Source organism: Lissotriton helveticus, chromosome 2_1 (assembly GCF_964261635.1).
Source record: "Lissotriton helveticus chromosome 2_1, aLisHel1.1, whole genome shotgun sequence".
Taxonomy (NCBI): Eukaryota; Metazoa; Chordata; class Amphibia; order Caudata; family Salamandridae; genus Lissotriton; species Lissotriton helveticus.
Window position 1 is genome coordinate 689848808 of NC_136059.1, and position 22661 is coordinate 689871468.

At 40.4% G+C, this 22661-nt stretch overlaps 2 protein-coding genes across 5 annotated transcripts in view; one reads left to right on the top strand and one right to left on the bottom strand.

The window, feature by feature from the left end:
• The window catches only part of SLF1 (SMC5/6 complex localization factor 1), a 786836-nt gene extending 773628 nt beyond the window's left edge, over positions 1–13208 (top strand). The window contains exons 18-19 of one of the 2 annotated variants that reach the window (XR_013607070.1): positions 8780–8946; positions 13010–13135. Coding sequence is in view for 1 of the 2 variants with exons in the window: in XM_078675393.1 (XP_078531519.1) it covers positions 13010–13068 (59 nt within the window). In the remaining variant the exon portion in view is untranslated. Of the gene's footprint in view, positions 1–8779; positions 8947–13009 lie in introns of both variants that reach the window. The other variant, XM_078675393.1, reaches the window with a different exon arrangement.
• Positions 1–22661, bottom strand: part of MCTP1 (multiple C2 and transmembrane domain containing 1) — a 2466151-nt gene that overhangs the window by 4891 nt on the left and 2438599 nt on the right. For all 3 annotated transcript variants that reach the window (XM_078675397.1, XM_078675396.1, XM_078675394.1), the window contains one exon: positions 13851–13948. In XM_078675397.1, coding sequence (XP_078531523.1) covers positions 13851–13948 — 98 coding nt within the window. The remainder of the gene's footprint in view (positions 1–13850; positions 13949–22661) is intronic.

Below are 22661 nucleotides of genomic sequence, written 5' to 3' on the forward strand. Positions count from 1 at the left end.
GGATAATTCCCCAGTGTTAGTGGTTTGGTAACCTGTGCAAGCTAGGAGTATCTACTCCGTTATGTGTATAACGATGGTGGTTTGGTAACCTGTGCAAGCTGGTAGTATTTCCTCTTTGCACTACATGTTTGGTTATGACTATTGCCCGATTGGCAAAGTGATTGTGTAATCTGTGATGTCATGACAAGTGTCTAGTGGCACAGTGCTTTACGGGATTGTGGTCTAATGTGTTTTGTGAATAATACAAAGAATATTTTTATATTACCTTGTGTGGAGTCTCTTTTTGTGGTGTGCCGAGTATGTCACTGTTGTGTGAGTGTGTGGCGCAAACGCTTTACACATTGCCTCTGGGATAAGCCTGACTGTTCTTCCAAGCTACCTAGGGGGAGCAGGGGTTATCTTCAGTGTGTAAATCCCTTTACCTGACTAGAGTGGTGGGCTCTGCCTGGCTTAGGTGCATACCCTAGCCAACCAGAAACCCCATTTCTAACAGTCTTTAAAAATGAGACCATCTAATTTGTGTTGTGTTGTCTTGTAAAAATTCAATAACGTTGTTTCTTCTTCTTAAGTTTGGTATGAATCTATGAGCTTATACGACCTTTTTGTGCCTAATTTTGAAATTAAGAATTTATGTTTAAGGTGTGCTTCTTTCACCAATAATTCTTAAATATACACTGATGCCAGATAATTACTCTATGCTTATTCACTCGATCCATTACCTGATCTGCAACACCACAAAATAATGTTCTGTCCTTTATCCTGCAATTCCCGCTTTGCATCGCTACCTTAGGTTTCTCACCCTTAAATTAAATACTGCATTTTGTAGCCTGGAAGTTTCGCTGTCTCCTTCCTGACCATTCTGCATTTTCTTGATTAACTCATTGTTTAACTTCTAAGGTACAGGCTCTGTGTAGATGTTAGCATCATTACAAAGAGGTTTAGCTTCTCTTCAACCCTTTTGAAATATTGTACTTCTGTTCTTTGAGGTACTCTATGTTCTTCCCGGAATGAACTCCGTCTCCAGTCTCTCAGCTGGATGCCTATATCATGCAGGCCACACTTATGGACCTTATGTCTGCAAATGTGGGAAGGAGCTTCTTAAAAATTAAATCGAGAATATGCCTCTCACTCTGTTATGACTATGAATCGCATAGACAGAGGAACCAATTGAATTTGTTTGGCATGATTGTCTGTGACCCATGTGAGTGCAACGATTTTAGTACTAACAGAAGAGTAACCGGCCCAGCAATGATAATGTTGGTCACTGAGTGTATGAGGGTTATTTAATCTCTACATTGTTTTGGTTATACTACATTGTTTGCCAAAGTAGAGTTATGTCTCACTAGGCCACTGCTGACATAGGTCTTAGCTGCTGCAGGGTGGATCAGAGCTGCTGGACGGGTAATCTCTTCCAGACCTGAATACAGACTACCGAGTGTGGCAATGTAAGGAATCCAATTTGTTTTGTAGTGGTCCCCCATTTTTTACTGTGAATTTGCTGGATTTAGAACTGTGTGTGCGTTACCACTGCTAAACAGTAGTAAACGTCTATGCCTATGTTCTGTGCAATTGGAACTCTGTGTTTGGCCCATTTAACTTCCTTATAAGTCCATTTTAGATGATAACTGAAATGCAACTATGTCATGTGGGCGATGCGGTATTCATGCTAAAAAATATATGTCTGCCAGGAGCAACACTGTACTCTGCTGAGTTACAGTTTAAAAGTACTACAGTTACACATGGCATGGAAAAGCACCTTCATCATGTAAAAAAAAAAAAAACTATTTTTATATATAAAGTCACCCCTAAAGTGTAAACTAAGACCACGGGGTAGGGTGCTTAATATATTTTTCAAAAATCATCACATTCATATTTAAAAAGTGTGCCCTCATAGGAACTGAAGGCATAAGGGCTATTTCATTGTGTAGCCCAGCTACATTTTTCATAAGGCAGGCCTAGGCGTGCGATTAAAATATTACATTTCATATCTCAGCATGTCAAAATCCTAGGAAAGTCCTTAAAAGTTATTTTTTTAAACATATTTCTCAAAATCTGATTTAATGGTGAAATCAGATTTTTGATAACTTAAGTGGAAATTCAACTTTATAAAATGTACTGCAGGGTGCCTGAGTCAGAACTGCCTTAAAACGATTTCTGACTCACAGCTTTCCTCCAGAGCTGGAATACACATCCTTGGCTGGGAGAGTAAACAACCCGGGATCAGAAGACAATGTTACCCTCTGAGCCCAGGAAGGACAGCAGAGTCTTAAGACAGTGGGGATGTTGTCCTGGGAGTGGCCAGAAACAGATAGCAGAACAAACACTCCTTCTTTTAAATTGGATATGCCAGGGAGGACTTCTATTCATTCTCAGGGCCTCTCTAGACAGCTAAGCTCCAGTCACAGTGGGTAGCGAACCAATTTGGACCTTGTTAGGTCGAAGGATATCTCATTTAATTTGGGTAACAGATACGGAGCCTGCCTCGTGGTCGGCTCAGCCATAATGAATCAAGGAAAAGATGAAGTGCTGCAAAAAGAGGTGGGTGACTGCTTGAAATTAGTTAGGATTGGGTGGCAACATTTCTCCAATCACTACTAGTACAAGTACACTTTTATCACAGCCACTATCTTTTCAGAATATTCCTGGACCCAGGAAGACTCGATCCAAGGAAGAAGGGCCTGCTGGAAGAAAGAAGACTCCAGACTCATTACACCTGATGGAAGAAGAAGTCTCACAAAAAGACTCAAAAACTTCTGACTTTTTCTCATACCCTTGGACTAGAACTGCTTTCCAAGAGTTGAGTGGTTGACCTCCTATCTGCATGCTCCGGGACACAAAATGTAGATGCTTTCCTAACAGCAAGCTGTCCCAGCTGTCCACAGAGGACTGTACCCTTTAAGAGAGAGCCCTAGTGCCTAGAAGTCTGCCCTCGGGTACCAAGGGCCACATGATAGGTCAATAGGGACATTCTACACAGTTAGAATGAAATGGGATTTACTCATTTTTTGCACCTCTGGAAGACCTTGACTAATTCTTCAGGTTTACCCACGAATGTTGCACCAAAGGCAGATACGAAAACTATGTTGATGTGTTGTTTTTTGTCATGCTGAAAACAGATCAGCAGGACATCACCAGGGCAGGCAGCTTGGGGACCTGCCCAGCTACAGATTCCAACCTTGCTCCACTGGAGAATTTTGACTTCCAAAATGTGAGCGATTCTGAAGGCAAAACCTTGGACTGGGGAAAGATGGCAAATCTATTTGACCAGCAAAGCACCCTCTGTAGCCATGAGATCTGGCTTTGTCCCACTCACAGCTTTTGGTTCAGAACCAGTGGCTTCAGCGGGAACTCAACAACGACATGTCTGACTTAGAAGGACCCTCTATGGCCACAGCCCTAGAAGATTCTGATCTCCATTTCAGAGATTAGCCCTAAGGTAAATCTTTGACCAGGATTACTCGCTTGGTGTATCCATTGTACGCTCTATTGCGGTTTGTTAGACCTGGCATCTTTGGCGTGGTTTCCCCAGTCTTTTTGCCTCTGCCTCCTGTATTTTTGACGCTGTGCTGGATTTCGTTTTTGCTGGTTTAGATGCTTTGGGCATTTTGCCACTGCTGATCAGTGTCAAAGTGAAAGTGCTCACTGTGTAAATTGTTATTGTAATTGGTTATCCATGATTGGCATATTTGTATCACCAATAAGTCCCTAGTAAAGTGCACTGAGTGTGCCAGGGCTGGTGGTACAAATGCTACTAGTGGGCTTGCAGCACTAATTGTGCCACCCACATGAGTAGCCCTAAAATGGTGTCTCAGGCCTGCCACCGCAGTGTCTGTGTGCAGTCTGTGAACTGCCATGTCCTCCTGGTCAGTGTCCCCACTGACCAGGCCTAACCCTTCCCTTTATGTGCACATTGGTCACTCCTATGGAATGCCCAAGGTACTCCCTTGGGCAGGGTGCCGTGTATGTGAAAGGTAGAGCATGTCCTAGTGCAGGTGACATGCTCTGGTAGTGAATGACAGTCATTTTCGTTTTTCACTATTGTAAGGCTACCTTGCCCATAGGCTATCATGGGGAATGCTGGCTACAGTGGCTACCAGCATATCTTCCCATAGGAGCAAGGTAGGACATAAACGTCCCTGAACTCAGAATCTAATAACACATCTTTTAGGAAAGGTGTATTTTAAATCCTGTGTTTGAGAACAGCACTTTTAGAAAGTGGCTCTTCTCTTGTCTGACCTTTCTGTGTGCCTTGGCCTGTTTGGGAATTGACTGTCTGGTTTGAGAGTGACAGGGGCTGGGGAGCCCCCAGGAGGCTGGATGAGTCAGCCGTAGGCTGAATGACTGCCTCTGCATCTTGAGTAGTGGGAGGGGTAGCACCTGGACCTGAATAGGGCTGTGCCTGCCTTCCACAATGCTGGCTCCACCTCCTGCTGGGCGGCTGATGACCCTGCCCCTCACTCTGAAAGGAAAGGAAAAGCCAAGGAACACCCAGAAGTGGTTCAGACCGGGCTCAGAACCCTCCTGCACAAAGGGAACAAAGACTTTTAGGGGTATAAGTACAGGACCCCAGACTACAGAAAATTAGATCATCCTGGAATCAAGAAGGAACCTCTGCCAAGGAGAAAGCTGGAAGACTGAAGAAGGAAGACTGTCCTGCTGTTGCTGTGCTGGACTGACCTGCAGTTGCTTTGCTACCAAGGAGAGGTGAAAGACTTTGCTTTGTGCTGTGTCCCCTTGCTTGAAGGAATCTCCAAGGGCCTGAGAAGAGCTGGCTCCCTGTTAAGAAGTCCCAGGAACAAAAGGACTTCAGCCCCAGCTTCCCCAAACTCTGCTGAGAGAGTTCTGTCCTTCCTAGAGTGTTTGGGCCAGTTGTGGTGCCGCTGGAAGTTGTACCTGTGTTGGGAAGCTGGAAACCAAGATTTTAAAGACTTTCTGCAAGTTTTAACACATCGCTCGCTTGCGGAGCGCATCCCCGTCAGTGCGAGGAAATTCCTGCCACCGCGAAGGCCGAGATCGTCGCAGCACCTATTGTCGCTGCCAGAGTCGCGCATCCTTCTCTTGCGGGACGCACCAGTCCGGTGCGGGAAGATTACCATCACTGCGAGTATCGTCACAGAGCCTGTCGTCACTAGGTGAGATCGTCGCACTGCTTGCTTGCGGACAGCATCACATCGCTGCGAGAGTCATCGCAGAGCCATCGCATCGAGGGGCCACGAGAGGAGAAGATAGACGCTGAACCGCGCATCATCGCCGCACCGGAGATTGTCCCCGCCCCGAAGATCGTCACATCGTACCATTTACGAGCCGCTTCCACAGAAACCTGTGCACCGGAATCCATGCAAGGTATCGCATCCCTCCCCATACAGAACGGAGTCACCGCAACACGCCCGCTGCGTCCAGCGAGGTTGTCGCACCGCCTGCCCAGGGTCTCAGGAGTGACGAATTGCTTGCTTTTCACTGCAACAGCTTTCACTTGGAAATTTTGTCGCATCTAAAGGTACTCTTGGATAAAACATAACACAACTGTGGATTATTTTAACGCAACCTTAAGAACTCTTTTGAAACCATATTCTTGAACTGTGTATGTTGGATTTTTGTCATTTTGGTCTTGTGTAGTTTAGATTAAAATACCTTTATTTTTCTAAGCTGTTGTGGAGTCAGTTTGTGGTGTTTTTACTGTGTTACTGTGAGTGTTGGTACAAATACTTTGCACATTGCCTTTGATAAGCCTTGGCACGAGCCAAGCTTTGTAGCTTGGGTCATGCCAAGCTACCAAGGGGGTGAGCAGGGGTTATCTAAAGAGTGTATCCTTCTTACCCTGACTAGAAGCAAGGGTCCCTATTTGGACAGTGGTGCCTACCTCTGCCAACTAGAGACCCCTAGTTCTAACACGGTTGACCTGAAATCACTCCAAGTTCTCATTCAACTGTGAACTGTTGTAGTTAATGCTGCTTTTATTTCTGTTGTTCCTTAACCCCTTCAGTGCTAATGACAAGGGTAACTCGTCATGGAGTTTCCATTGATTTCAATGGAAAGTCAATGGACCTACATGCACACCCCTTAGCAGCCAAGTGGTTAAAATGCTTTAAATACTTATTTCTGGTTCCTCTTATCCTATTTTACGATCTTTAGTGTCTTTTTACTCACTAAATGTTCTCTTTGTTTGTTTGATTGGTTTAGGAATATTGTGGTGTTATATTCTTAACTTTGAAATTGTAGCTAATGCTTGAATTTAGTTCATAATTTTCTGAGAGTTACTTGTGCCATAGCTACGAGGGTGAGCAGAGCTTCTCCTAGAACTGTATTTTGTTCTAAATGGATAATGTTTATTAAGTAGGTAGGGATCGCCTTTACCAAATGAATAACACAATTTCCCACAGACAAGCATCCCCAGACATTTTCCCTTTATTCAGACACTTATCTGGTGTGGTTCGTCAGAAGAAACTCACAATAGTGATTGTCCCTCTGAGCTGTAGATTCTCTTAAAAGAAAAAAGGCCAGGTATCTTCAGATATTTCATTTTCAATGATTTGTATATCTGTTTAACTTTATTTGAAGAACTGATTGCATATGGTCTCAAATTCAGAGAGAAAGGACAATGGATAACAATGACAATGGATACCTACTATTAGATGTGCCGTACATCTAGTTGTACTGAACAACAGCAGATGACCACACAAACATAGATGCGCCATTTTCCGTTTTCTCTTTTGTTTGAGAGCATACATGAGTTTCATCTGTTTAGGCTTTTCCTGATCCTTGATGTGGTACTGAACATAGAGAGGTTCTCTTGAGAGTTCTTTGTTCATCTGCACATTGAGATTGTCATACTGGCAAGGCTGTAGCATGACCTTGCCAGTTCTTCCAATGAGAACATGCTGCAGGTTATTACTTTTACAATTTCAAGATATATTATTTTAAGGCGGTTGCCAATACCAGGCATATTTCTGTTCAAGCCAGTTAACAAGGGCTTCACATTTTTCCCATAATGTACGTCCTAGGGAAAGGATTGCATTACCAGTCTGGTAATTTCGATTGTGTGAGATTTATGTATTTGATCATTCCTTTCTAATTCAGAAGTGCAGGGGGTGGCACATGTATTGATGGGTTCTTCTCTGTTTCTTCCTGCCTCGCTCTCTCTTCTTGAACACTCACTGGTTGCACAGACCCGTTGTTGGATACTGGATGTATGACGCGACAAGTGATGTGGCTTGGGCAAGCATAAGCACAGTCTTTAAATAAAAGAGCTGAATGGATGTGTACTGGCCAAATCATGTGCATGGCCTCTGAGTGATACACAGAAGAGAGTAGAAGCAAATGGAAATGAACAGACCATTAAAAAAAAAATTTAATGGGTTTTGAGAGTTGACGAGTAAACAGGTACGTAAGGAGGAGTCCTAGCTCTCTGACTTCAGTGGGGGCGCGGCTAAAAGCAGGGAGAAGATCAGGATGTGGGTGAGTGTGTATAACTGTGAGGATGAACACTACTGAAGACTGCATAAGACAAAATGCATTAGGAGGACTGGTACAGGTAGGCAGTCTCATCCACGGCCAGGTTAATTAAAAATGTTTGGTTTCCTGAGGTCAGATTGGGAATAGGAGACTATGATAGAGATGTATGCGGATGGAACTTGCTAGGGTCTTAGTGGTTCCCCATCACATACTAGCCTTGTGGGACTCTAGAGGAGCCCCAACTAGAGCATCCAAACACACTATAAACGAGAAGGTTTCCAGGTGCTTAATATTAATTGATATTTTTGCCTAACGCATTTTATTAACCCTATAAGTTAGTTCAAATATCTCAGGTCTTGCTGCAAGAATGGTCATAGAATATTAAACGCATCGCTCATGGTCCATATTTAATTGCCACTTAAACATGTTGGTAAGTCTGCATGGAGCATCCTGATTCACAGGTGCAGGGTAGGCAAATATGTGCGTTGTCACAACTGTGCAGATTCTACCCAATAGGGATAGTGATCTGTATCTCTGACACCGCAAGCGGTAAGCGGATGCCCCAAGGAGAATACCAGGGGGTTGGACAATCAAACAGTGTTTATACCCGCAATCATAACCAGGGGGTATTTTTCTCCAGTTGCTGTACTTTCCCCCTCATGTTCTTCTAAACGCATGCCTGGAACACCAAGGCGTAAGTGCTGCTACAATTCTGGGAAATGGCCTACACCAGTTCTAACACTTAAACTACATCTAAAATAATTGTCCGAACTAAAAAAGTACATGTAGAATTCCATGCTTAGCCTTACCCAAGGCTTATACTTGTTTCTTGGTATGGACATTATGAGAAAGGAGGGTTAGGGAATACACATGAATGCCAGGGAATCTATGACAATTAGAGATGTCTCTGACACCATGCTTATTTTGTGCAGGTGGTGGGCACCGATCTCACCTCTGTGTTCTAGACTTATCTTTCATCATTGACTTTGACTCGAATCAGAAATGAGGAAAGGAAGAGAAAGAGAGAACACCAGTGATAAAGTGAGAAACCAGGGCTGAAAAAGAACCCGCAAGAGTGCGATAAAGGGACAGGATGTGTGGGGTGGTTGAAGAAAGAGGAAAGGTGTGGAATTAAGAATGGACAACTTTTAAGCATTCGGACCTACGAACATTTTAGTATTCTACACATCTTTCTTTCTTTCCATTTTTAAATTATGCAGTGCCTGTAAATCAGATAAGAAATCTGTCCAAACTAGACGTATGCCTATAAGGGCATCGCTTCTTTGTGACTCCCACAATTAAAGTTAAGTCATTACTTCCATTTCAGATAATTTTTTCATGAAATGTTTCTGGAAGTTCATAGCCAATAACTCCTAAGGAAATACTTGACAACTGCGTGATGTTTTCTAGTGAAATTCAAGCCATGGAACACACCAGGCCACCCTATAAAAAATAATTACAACTGAGAACTACACTGCTGTCCTTCTGAGATTTGTAAGTAAATGTTTCTGCTTCACTGTATGATTTCCCTGAATCTGCATATATGTGAGACACGAATATTTATAAAATCAAAACAATTTGAAATGTTTTCTTTCAATATTTGATTGCAACATGCCAAAGGTTGCATATCGTTTTACACCTTATTATTATTATGCGTTCAATTTGCAAATCTCAATGCAGAAAACATCTTCTGTCAGAGCAAGTTTAATGTCAACAACTGGAACCCTGCTGAGCAAAGGTGGGATTAGAAAGTGACTATGCATTATAAGGAAAAATATACTCCCTGCCAGTTGTATGTCAATATGATTATGTATGTATGTGTGTATGTTGCATTTGTATAGCTTGAATCTATCTTAAAGGACTTGGTCAAAGGCAAGTATCCAGTCAGATTGAGAAGGAGCTGGTTTTTGTTACTGTATCATCATGTAGCATTTTTGAAAGAGGTGTGACTTCAGATATTACCTGAAATGGATCACAGTTTTTGTGGTAGTGATGAATACATGAATGTTGCTTCATAATCTGAGTGCATGGATAGAGAAGACCTTTTGTCCCTTTGTAAAAAGGATATTGTACATCACATTGGAAGTCCTTGAACTTATAAACGGGCATGCCTATTGACCCTAAGCATCTACATGGCCACAAACTTAATCTGTGACTTGTAATATGTCTACAGTGTACAGTAAGAACACTTTATCCTCTGTGCAAAACCAATTATGTGGAATCAGTCATCCCCCTTAATTACCTCTTTGACGAGTCCTTAATCCTTCAATTACTACCATTGAAATAAATGCATTAGAGTGCACAGTGCATGCCTTCACAGTGGAGGCTTAGGTTGAAACTAGTTCGACAAAAGCATTCTCAAAGTTTTAGACTTGATTATAGGATCTAGATTTAAAGCATTTTCAGACCTGCGGCTTGTGCCAACGTCTAAATCAACAACACACTTCTCCCAGATTCATGGGAACTCCTTCCTGATGTAATGTAGTCCTGGCTTCGATCCACCTACTGGATTGTGGTCTCTCTTGTCACAGCTCCCAGGTTCTGTTTGTAATGGTCTATTAGCAGCCCTGAGACCTTCGACCAACACAACACGATGGCACTGTGATAGAACTGTGTCGTAGCATTTGTATAGCACTTCACATTCATGAAGGCGCGGCGAATCACGTGTGGGTGGTCGTGAAAGAGGCATCTCTGTTTGTTTTCATGCTCTATGGAGTTTAGCCGTATTCTGTGGCTTGTCTAGAGTTCATTGCGTGTCATAGGTGAGTTTCAGAGGGCACTCCAGTCACATTGTAGCAAAGTTGTGGTTGTGTTTAATTATGGCTTGAAGCAGAGATGTGTAAGAGCAATGGAGTCACATTTACAAATAATTGGCACATTTGCCAGATCATGCTGCTTCACAGCAGTTTTGTTTAGGTTTGAATGGCACTTGCCTATAATGTTATTCTGGCTGAGTTTAGGACCCATCTGTGACAGTAACATCTGAGGTCATTCAAGTGCATTTTGCTAACCGTGTTCTTAACTGATGGAATTAGTTTATCACAGATTTAAATGCTGAGGGCAGATGCCATCAGCTTTTTTGCTTATGTGGATGGCACTCCAATATATTGGGCTTTGACGAACGACCATTGGATGGGTTTTTTCAGGTTTGCAGCTCAGCACGGCATCTGTAAACGGGACAACACATACAGGGCTAAGAAGCTCGGTAAGTGCATCAAATACTTAAAACTGAGATTTAACCCGCTCAAAACTCTTCCTGAAAAATTAGATCTACGGTATTGTTGAATCAAAAGGCAGTTGCCTGTGACCTCATTTGCAGCATCTGGGATTACTGCAACACATAATTCACTGCAAACCCAAAATGTCTGCATTTTTGGTACCAGGTGAGAATGCAGCAGCTCATCTATATCACATATATCCTACTTAGAAATGCTACATCGATTCCAAGTTGTACTTCATTTAAGAAAAATACTCATATATACATATTTATATTAGGATAAACTGAATTTTAGAGGTATTTTGAATTACCAGTTGCATCCCTTGTGGATGGTACGTCTTCACATGGAGAGAGTTATCACCTCCCCCATAAGATGCACCCTGAACATAAAAGTTTCAGCTCCCTCCTGAAAACTCTTGGGGACCTTATTCACAAAGGTATTTTCATCTGTTAACTTAAGTTTACAGTTGAAAACACCCCATTTACACATAAGAGGCATGCACAAAGAGATTTGTTCCAGGTGTAAATATATTTACTACTGCGGAGAAATCTGAACAAGTAAAGCCCTTCGAGGGATCAGAAGTTGGTGTTTCAAATTATGATATACCTTGGAAATTTTTGAATGCTTACAACAATATAAGTTATGGGCATTCCCAAACTTCGATCCGACCTCTGCTGTATTAACTTCCCTTTCAGGGTGGGAATCAGATTGGATCACAAATGGAAATGGATCACCCCCAGATTTGCTGGGAGTGTACGGGAAGAGCTTTCTCCTTATGGAAAATGTTTTCACTGCAAAGAAAACAATGTACACTTGCACAGGAGGCTCCCTTTCCTCTGCGTGGAATTCCATGGTTCTTAGAATTCCACGCAGGCGGCATTGGACCCCATTGGACCCCATTAGACATTTCACATGCCGTTCTCAGTAGTATAGCTGGAAAAGTACGCCTACTGTGACTTTCTAAGTGTACTACTCAGCTTCCAGCAGTGAAATAAAGAAATCATAAATGATAATAACTCGTTGTTGTTATCATTTTATTTTTCCCTGCTGCGCAGCTCTGTGGGCGAGCGGGCGGTGCTGCTCTGCATACATAGCAGGGCAGGGGAGGAGTGGTTTGGACGCCCAACCTGCCCTTGAATGCTTGGCTGGCCCTCTCGGGCCAGCTAAACATTCATGCGCACTTTGCATGTACTCCATGCAGGCTGCATTACAGCCTGCGTGGAGAACATGCCCAGGCCCCCATTCCCTGGCTGAGATCCGATCCATAACGCTCAGACCAATCACAATCCTGCATTGCAGAGTTGTGATTGGCTCAGGGGAGCCTGGGAGCCGGGTGCTTCCTGCTTTCCTATTCCAGCTGGAGAGACCCAGTAATAAAGTACGTTTTTTTCCTTATTTTTAACCACCTCACCTCCTCTCCCCTGCCCCGATCCCTGCCAGCCACCACTGGTACTACTGGCAATATTTATTAATAGAATGAACCCCATAACAATATGTTCAGGCGGAGATATAACTCTCTGACCGTATATTTACATTTTGTTTTCCAGTGAATAAGGCCTTTTGTAAGCAGAAAAGTTGTGAGCATGTGATCCTCCTATCAAAATATTGTATTCATCCCCATCAATGGGTATGTTTTCTTCATAGAAGTAGCACAATACGAAAAAGCTTAGAGTGAAAGTGGTTCTTTTTATTTGTGCTTTTCACTTTATTCCACCCATTTTCACTCATTCATATTTTTATTGTTTTTTATCGTTTCTTTTTTATTTTTCCTTTTGAAGATGTTGTTTTAAGAAGAGCCTTTTGTGTCTGTAAAGCCTGTCTTTTGTTTTTTGAATATTTTTCAATTAGTCCAGTTTTTATTTTTTTTTAATTCGAACTGGAGGTGGAGTGCTCTTCTATGCGCTTTGCATATCTTAAAGCTTCAAAACATCAAATTCCTTTGTGTTAAAAGTACAAAGACAGCACACTTCTTCTATTGGCACTAATGGTATTTGACTGTTACCTGAATTTGGATTTTTTCTAATTATTTAGGTCCAATTCACAAAGCTAGGTGAGAGTGCGTAAAAGAGTAATAAAGGAATACAACTTAGCATACTGCAAAATGCTTTTGCGAATAGGTTTTTGCTGTGTTACGTTGCAGGCATGAAACATGTACGGGGGAGTGTGTAGTTTCCTTGACTTACTAATGGAATTTTATCATTTCTCTCCGCCACCACTCTAATTGCATGTTTAATGTTTGTTGATAATTATATTTTTGGTGTATTCAGTTTTTGCCTGTTAACACTTGTGTCTAATTTGCTCTTTATGAAACGAATAAATAAAAATGCTTGCTTTTTCAGAGCACACTGTGACGCATCCCAGAACAAAAGCAGGGCAAGATTCCAGCAGGAAGGAATGAAAATAGCTCACAAATCTGGATCCTTCCTGTCCCTCTAGGCACATTGCCCTAATGACTACATTGGATTGCACCTCCTTTGCTTCAGACACTTTTGTGATGCCCAACTCTGACGTCACATGAAACGGATAGTGATCAGAAGTTGTCTGCATTGAGATTAGCAGTAATTTACTTTCGTTTTGTATATTGATAAGTGAATTTATTGTCTGATTAATAAAAATCATCACAAAACACTGTGCAATACATTCAAGAAAACATATCAAATACACAAGTACATTAAAAATATACCCCTCCAAATTCACATACCATAAGAGATTCAATTATAAGTCTGTGGTCAAATAGAATGGTGCTGACAGCTGTCTACGGCTTCAGGTTCTAAGTGGGCAGAATGCAGGTTCCATGACTCAAGTGCGCTCCATTGGCTAGTAAGTTATGCTAATGCTTCCTGATGGTTCATGAAACATTGGGTTCCGGCCAGTGACCATGACTAACGGGCACCGGAGTACCACAGTACAGATGTGCAACCCAAAATGACTGTCCCATCCACTCCATGACATTAGACCGCTTGTTCTCCCAGCCTCTCTGAATTTCCATGGTAGAGTCCCATGGTAAAGGCGTTAAGCTCTGTGGCAATGAAACTGAACACTTCGACGACAGACACACAGATTTAAAATGAGGAGAACCAGCAGTGCCCAATTAATACGCCATTTTCACAGCGAGACATTCACTCTCTCGGAGTTCAGACACAGTGCAGCCGCTTCGGAACACAGGGTAACTCTACTCACCACTTGCACGTCCGATGGGACCCTGGATAGGAAGTCCAGAAGCTCATTGTTGTCTATTGTGTATGGGCTTCGGATCTGTTTTGTAAACTTGTTGATGCCTGAAGAGGTAAAGGCCGGGTTAGAAGTTACTAAATCGAGTCATGAAATGCTAAAAGCTTTTCCTACCTCCTCGAAACAGGAAAACACATTTCTGATCAAATGTTACTGACAGCGACAAAATATTTTATTAAACATTATTGTCTGTACTTGCAGGCAATATCGGGTGTTAATTACCCTCTGTAGTTAAGACGAGGGCACATACCGACAGGGTGTAGTTAACAACTGTTATTGTCCTGCAGGTGACGGCAATAAGGCTGTCATATACTGAGCCTGTGTGGGAACAGAACTAAGGCTGTCGAGCTAGGATGAGATGTATTAATGGGGGTTGGGCATTATACACAAATGGAAAAAACATTTTTTTGTGGGAACATCTAGAACTTCGGAGCATCAAAGTAGAACAGTATGGCAAGTTGTGCTATTGAGAACAGATCGCAGAAACTAAGATGTGATAACGAAAGGAAAAGTGGATATATAGAATTGGAAATGCATTAAACAGAACACCGCAGGAACGTTTTTACACACATGCATTACACAAATGCACCATTTGAGGCATTTAAGGATTAAAAATGATAGATCAAGTTGAACTTTTAATGAAAAGTGTCGGTTCCAGTATTTCATGCAGATCAGCAAATGTACAGCCCCTCAAGGGTTAGCAATTAGTGCAAACACCAACTGGTTCTCAAAGCAACATTAGTTATTATTGCTAGCCAATCAATCTACATATTTCATCAACCACAAAAGAATGAAAGGCTAAGTACAGTTTCTAGCAAGTGACTTCCACTTTTCATGGAGATTCATAGAGATGTTTGCAGGAACTGCTTAACCAGCTTAGGTATCTGCTAGGTAAGCAAAATACAGCAGACATGCCATGGATGATTTCCGTAGACACACAAAACAACAGAGCAGAAAAAGATGAAGTCAATGGAAGCATCCTATAAAAAAATCAGTATGGCCATGTTCTCACACTGATTACATTTCAGAATGTGAATATAAAATTGGAGAAATCTAGCTCTTATTCATGAGGTCACCCCTGAACAAAACTAATCAATACAGCCTTCAAAAATAAGGATTTGAATATCAGTGGACACAATGTACTAATTTCCCCCCAAAAACAAAATATGTAATTGGTGGAATGCTTGAATAACTGTAACTACTTTGAGTCCAGAGGCCAAAACAAGTCTGGGTTTCTTGCATTCCCATTACGAGGCAAAGCACCTGGCAGTTTAAGGTGGATTTTTTTCTACTGGAGCAGGATAAATCCTCATTTTCCTAAGATTTGTCCCCATCTGTAGTGGCATGCTATGCACAATAATGGTGGCCTGGAAAGAGGCTCAGAACAATTACAGGTGGTTGAGATTAAAACCATCATTTTAATGATCACTGTTTTCTTTTTCTCAGAATGTAATAGTGTAGCACGTATTCTGGCTATGAAAGCTTAATATCAACCAAGATAGCTCTTAAAAGTTTTAAAATTAGACAATAATGCCCATTCCTCTTTGCCAGTATAAGATCCTAGTGCTAGATATGAAGAACTTGCAAAACTCTTGGATGAGAAATGTAAATCAAATTAGCTCCATTTTATTAATCTTCCTAATTTTCTGAAATACCTGTGTTTAACAGAAATCCATGGATACACATCTTCAGTTCTAAGAAATTCGAATTCTGATTTATTGAATACTGTACCTAAAATGATACTCTTGAACTCTTCACATGCCCAGTTCCATCCAATCTCAAATTGGTAGACAGTGCTAAACACCTGAGTTACCAGCTTCTACCCTATTGGCCTCATCTACTGAATTTATCTCTTGACCTTGTCTCTTCCCTGCTCAAGTAATTCCAACTGATGTCTGAGTTCTTTAGAACGTTCTGTGTGTCTCACGGCTTCCTTTCTTTGCAAAGGGCATTGGAAGTTGTGTTGACCCATAACATATCTATGACAATGAACATTTAGATTATTTTCAGTTGGGTTTCATACCTGATTGTAGTACCAAGGCCACCTTGGTTCAAGATTCTTGACAATGGAAACACGTCTACTTGTTCACCTTGCTTATCTGCTGCTTTGGCTATTGTCAGGCATTCCGCTCTTAGACCCTCTTTGGCCACTATTGGATGCAATAAATATTGCATCCGATAAAATCTGACTCGAAGGGGTTTGGTATTAATCAGGTGTAATAATTAGCATCTATCTCAAGTTTTTCATGAATAATGTGGATTTTTGTGCTTTCTGCTTATATCAATCTACCATATTAAACTGAGCCCATTAAAAATGTTTTTTCTCTTAATTTATTCTACTTACTCCAATATTCCTAGGCATTCTTTGATTGGTTGTATCCAGTGACCATTATTAACTCAAAATCCCTAGTTGTTACTTTTGACAAAAAGACTCCAATTTAAATAAAACTGTGGATATTATAATGATGAATTAGAGTTTAGCTGAGAACAGACCATAGCGCAATCCCTTGTTCTGTCAAGTCTTGCCTCGGACAGTCCCTTTTACCTGCGCCACCTATAGAAGAACTCGCGCCACTGAAGGCACCTTGGCATTCTATGGCTTGTTAAGTCACTGGGAAGAAAAGATTTGATGCCCTCGCCCCATTCTACAAATGCTTCAATGGCTTTCTATTGAAGGTAAATCAATCTTCACAACAGGAATTATAACGCATAGGATATTGCACTCGTTCATTTCTCTTTTCCGGTCTAAAATATTAAACATATCTCTATGCAAAGCTGAAACGCTTTTACTGGAATCCCCAGCATTAATGAAACAAAATCACTACTGCTCAATCGTAGCCAGAATCTGCAATTTTCTCACTCCTGCCCTAGGCATTACTTGTTATTACACCCATTTTGATTCTCTCTTACCCTCCCACATACATTTTACATTCTAACTACTGTATCCAGTTCTGGTCTTTTTTGGGACAATTTGTTGGTTTTCTCTTATTCTCTTAAATGTATTTCCTCACTTGTGATGGAGTTTACTCACATAATAATGCCGCTGCACAGACAGAATATCAAGTTGTGATTATCGAAATACCATAATATCGAGTTGCAAATATCGTGCTACAAGAATATCGACTGCAAGAATATCATGGTCCAGAATATCGACATTAACGTAAGAAATATTGATTTTTTTAATATCAACGTCAGTAATGTCGTTTGTAAAAATATCATTGTTTATTATATCGATTTTTATATTAGTGTGATGTATTTTAGTATGGTTTTTAAAGGTATGTTGTTAGAACTGGGGGTCTCTAGTTGGCAATGGTATACACCTTTGACCAAGCAGGGACCCTTGCTTCTAAGTCAGGGAAAGGAGATTACACTACTGGATAACCCCTGCTCACCCTCTTGGTAGCTTGGCACGAGAAGACAGTGTGTTAAGCATTTGTGTACACATACAGTAATACAGTGAAAACACTACAGATGGACACCACACAGGTTTTATAAAAATAAGGATTCTTTATATAGACTTATCACAAGACCATAAACGGCAAAAATCCACAATACTGTAATCAATAAGAATTCTTCAAGATGGTAGAAATAGTTCAAAAAGAGATTATCCACTTAAAAATAGTATTTAGCAACGGATAACCCCAACTGGAGTTATCACAACGTCAAGGTCAAAGAAATCCCAAAGTACAGCGCCGACCGCGAGGTGCGCGACGTCGGGCCCAGAGTAAAAAAAAACCAGACCCACGTCGGCGATCAGCTCCACGATGATGTCGGCTTCGGAGTCGATGCGGACCAGCAGCTGGCGTTGAGACGGCGTCGCAAGTCGGAGCAGCGCTCCCAGCTATGGCAGGCTTACGATGTAGTTCGCTGGCGTCGATGTGGCACGGCGGCCGGCGTCGTGTCTACGTTGCAAGTCGGAGAAGCACTCACGACTTCGTTGCAGATTACGGCGTCGAGTACCTTAGTCGGTATTGTAGATTCCTTCTGTAGCACTAGAACAGCAAGTTCCAGATGCAGGCAAACAGAAGGGGGTGAAGTCTGGTATCCCTGGGACTTCGGTCAGGAGGCAAGCTCAAATCAAGCCCTTGGAGTAATATTCTGCAAGATGATGAAAGTTCTTGAAAAGTTACTTCTCCTTTCCTTGACAATGAAGATACCACTGCAGGCCAACACAGCAAACAGCACACTGGCAGAGGGGTTGTCCAAACTCCTGCAGCTTCCTTGGTTCTTCTCCTTGGCAAAAGGTTTGTCTTGTTCCCAGAAGTGAACAAGAGGGGTCTGGGTCCCCATATTTATACTCAAATTGTCTTTGTTCTCTGAAGGCAGAGAGGCTGCTGCCTAGTCCAAACCAGTTCTGGTCAGTCCTGGAGCACTTTGTTGACAAGACTCCTTCTTTCCTTTCACAGTGTAGGCCAGGGACATTGGACCCACCACAGGAGGTGGAGCCAGCATTGTGGAGGGAAGGCACAGCCCTAGGCAGGTCCCAGGTGCAACTCCTCCCACCCACCTACATGCAGATCTCTCTGTTCAGACTTGTGTTGACTCACCCTGTCTCCTGGTATCCCCCAGCCCCTGTCACTCAAACTACAGACAAGGAATACACAACCTAGCAGAGGCAGGCTTGGATAGTTAGGCAAGAAAATACCTACTTTCTAAAAATGGTATTTTCAAATACAGAATGTTAAAACCAACTTCACAAAAATATGTATTTTATCATTCTGAGTTCAGGCATACTACAGTCGAATTTCTACCATGTTCCCTGAGTCAGTTAGGATTATGAGATGTTATAATCAAACTGCCCATTTCGGCCTATGGGGAGCAGGTAGCCTTGCAATAGTGAAAAATTAAAATGACTGTAATTCACTATTAGGACAAGTCACATACACCAGGGCATGTCCTACCTTATACGTACAATGCACCCGGCCCTTGGGCCTACCTTAGGGGTGTCTGATATGAAGATAAGGGAAGGTTTAGGGACTGGCAAGTGGGTGCACTTGCCCAGTCAACATGGCAGTACTAGACTGCACACAGGCTCTGCAATGGCACGCCTGAGACACACTTTACAAGCTGCTTCTGTGGGTGGCACAACTAGTGCTGCAAGTCCACCAGCAGCATTTGATTTTAAAGCCCTGGGCACACATGGTGCACTGTACTAGGGTCTGACAAGTAAATCAAATAACCCAATCATGGAGTCACTAATTAGTACAACAATTTAACATATGGAGCACTTGCACTGTGGCAATGAATAGCAGTGGCACAGTGCCCAAAACATCTAAAACCAGCAAACAGATAAAAAACAGAGGAGGCAATCAGTAAAAATGGAAGGGAGACTCACGTCAATGATACCAGGTCTAACATATGTGATCTAATTTTTTTGTATAAGTATTGCTTTTTATAAATGTATGTGTTAAATTTTTGGAAGTGATTACTTTTATGTTAATTAAATGTTGCGTTTTATAGTTCTGTAGCGGGTTGTGGGTTATAGGGGAATAGGGTGGGAAGTAATTTAATTATAATAAGGTAATTAATAATGGTTATTTATTAGTATTTATACATAATTTTGGGAAAATTACTTATTAATTGGTTATTCATTTGTATTAATTAATTGATAATTATGTTAATTGTGTTATTTTTTTAGGAGCAGGTTGTGGGTTTATAGGGAAATAGGGTGGGAAGTAATTTAATTATAATAAAGAAATTAATATTTTTGTATTTATTGGTATTTATAAATATTTGTTTATTATTTATTAATTGGTTATTAATTTTAATTATTGATAATTAAATTAGTTGTGTTCTTTTTTTTAGGAGCGGGTTGTGGGTTTAAAGTAGTTAATGTTTTTTACTTAGTAAATTTGCAATTCATTAATTATTCATTGGTTATTCATGTTTATTAATTAATGAATTGATAATTATGTTAATTGTGATATTTTGTTAGGAGCAGGTTGTGGGTTTATAGAGGAATAGGGTGGGAAGTAATTTAATTTTAATAAAGTAAATTTATTTTTATTAGTATTTATTTGATTTCTATGTTATAGCGTTGTTTGTGGTAATATAATTATTAATAATTAATTATTAATGTTTTATAATTATTAATAATTCATTCGTAATTAGGTTAATTGTGTCAATTATATAGGAGTGGGTTGTAGGGGAATAGGGTGTGAAGTAATTTATTTAAAATACATGTTTGCTTTATTGTTGATTAATGGTAATTAATTAATTAAAAATAAAATATGGAAATTGTGTAATTAATCAGAGATGTCAGTTGTGGGGTTTATAGTGGTAAAGGGTAGGAATTACATTAATTTCAATTAATTCATAAGTTGTTAATTGATAATATTTTAATGTTAACTTAGTTATGGAAATTATGTAATTATTTTTATGTGTGTTTTATGGTGTTTGTTGGAGTAAAGGGTGGAAATGATTTAACGTTTTATACTGAATAAATATTTGCTAATTATTATTGATTTATTAATTGATAACATTTTATGGTAAATTTTTACTTTCATTTTGTGTGGGGATTTTGAATGTATAGGGGTAATGTTTGGTGAGTACATTCATTTGTATATGTTTTAAATTAATTTTTAGATAATAATAATTTTTTATTTGATACTTAATTATATTATTCATGGAGGTAAATTTTTAAAGAAATTTAGATGTGTGTTGTGAAATGTGTGGTGTTATAGGGTTGGAAATAAAAAGTATTGTTTTTGTGTAATAATTAATGTTTCTGTTTATAATTAATTTATATTAAATATAGGTATTTATTTGTAAAATGTTTTTTTAATGTTTAGAAATGAACGTTAGTTAATTTTTTGTATTGTTTGACATAATAAGTTTCTATCTTTTGTACAAAATATATTTTTGTGTTATTGACAATTTTTGTATTGTAGTTGATATTTTGTTTCTTTTGAATTTATTTTTGGGGAAATATTAATTTTAACCCTCTGCTATCCAACACTTTCCCTACTGTTGCACTCTCTGGAGTGGGAATAGTAATTTTTTCCCTTACGCTATCCAAAACTTTCCCTACTGTTGCACTCTCTGAAGTGGGAATAGTAATTTTTACCCTTCGCTATCCAACATTTTCCCTACTGTTGCACTCTCTGGAGTGGGAAAAGTAATTTGAACCCCTTCACTATCCAATACTTTCCCTACTGTTGCACTCTCTGGAAGGGGAATAGTAATTTTTTACCCTTCGGTATCCAACACTTTCCCTTCTGTTGCACTCTCTGGAGGGAGAATAGTAATTTTTACCCCTATGGCTATACAACAATGTTCCTACTGTTGCACTCAATGGAGTGCAACATGTAAGTTTAAAGATGTATAAATATTTTAACAATTTATTTGATAATATAATGTTTTTATTATTAGATTTTGTGTTATAGGTGTATGTATATATATATATATATATATATATATATATATATATAATAGTTAATTTTTATATATTTCAAAAGAAAATTAAAGTTATTCATTTATTAATTGTTTTAAAGTAAATATACATGTATCTATTAAATTGTACATATGTATGTCTAAAGTGTTTTAGATTAAAGTTATTTATTATATTTTTTTTAATGTACATTACATCTAAGTAATTTTTTAAGTTAATTTTATTATTTAATGTATTTAACATTATTTCTTATATATAAAAACCGATCTTTTTTACATCAATAGTTTTTTACATTTATATTATTATTTTGATATTTTAGTCATTTAGATTATAAAGATAGGATATCGATATTTTGATTATCGATATTTTAGCATCGATATTTGTGTAGGTAGGTATGTTTGTATTCGATATGTCAGTGATTCCTAAAATAAACCAATAACTGATCACCAAAGCGAGGATGCTCATTTCCCCCATTGTCTGCTATACTGAATTTCTTTGTGGAATGGGGACCATCAGCAGCCTAGCGCAAAATGATAGGGCCCCCTGCAGAATGTGATGAGGGACCCCTGTTTGTCCCATATCTTACATATATTCATTGACATTGAGCTTTATGGGGGCCCCGTGAAGGTTGAGGGGTCCCTGAACTACTGGGGCCTCTCTGCACGACAGGAGCTGCAGGGAAGTGCGTTGCATCTGTGGGGACCATCCAAAGCCCAGAGACCTGGCTTTCTCTTCCTAGCAGCATTCTACTGCCTGGAGCCCCCAGCTCCCTACAGAGAATGGAGTCGATTACGCGCGGATGGACGGAGAAAGTCGAGCCTGTAAGGGGGGCAGTAACATAAAACAAGTGCACTAGTGTCTGAGCTCTGAACGTGCAGCGCATCTTGCACCAATTATTGGCCGTCCAGATAACTCACTCCACCTGTTTATGTTGCTCTGAGTGGAATTTCTCTTCAAGTTCTAAACTTTGTTTGTCCCACATTTCCTAATCGCCGCGTATTAGCAAATCACGCAAAACTACTTACAAAAGAGACATCAGTGGCTTAGGGTTTTATCCGATAGCCTCTAGACTAGAGTAAGAAGTTAAAAGAGCTGCAAGACCCAGGCCCGCGTTGCTTGAGACGTAATGTAGCTGGCAACAGATACTATGCTGAAACCGAGAAACCGGCCCTCCGTGCTGATGTTTCGTCTACAAGGTCTTTCGCGTTAACCCCTGCAGCAGGCCTCATTGCACACAGGTGCTGTGGGCGCCATCTTGAGCGCCTATTAAACAGGAATCAAGAGAACAGCTGGATGCTCTGCATACACTGGCTCTCACCTAGGCCTAGGCGGAGGCAGTCACACGGCACTGTCCTATCTAAAAAGGGCAG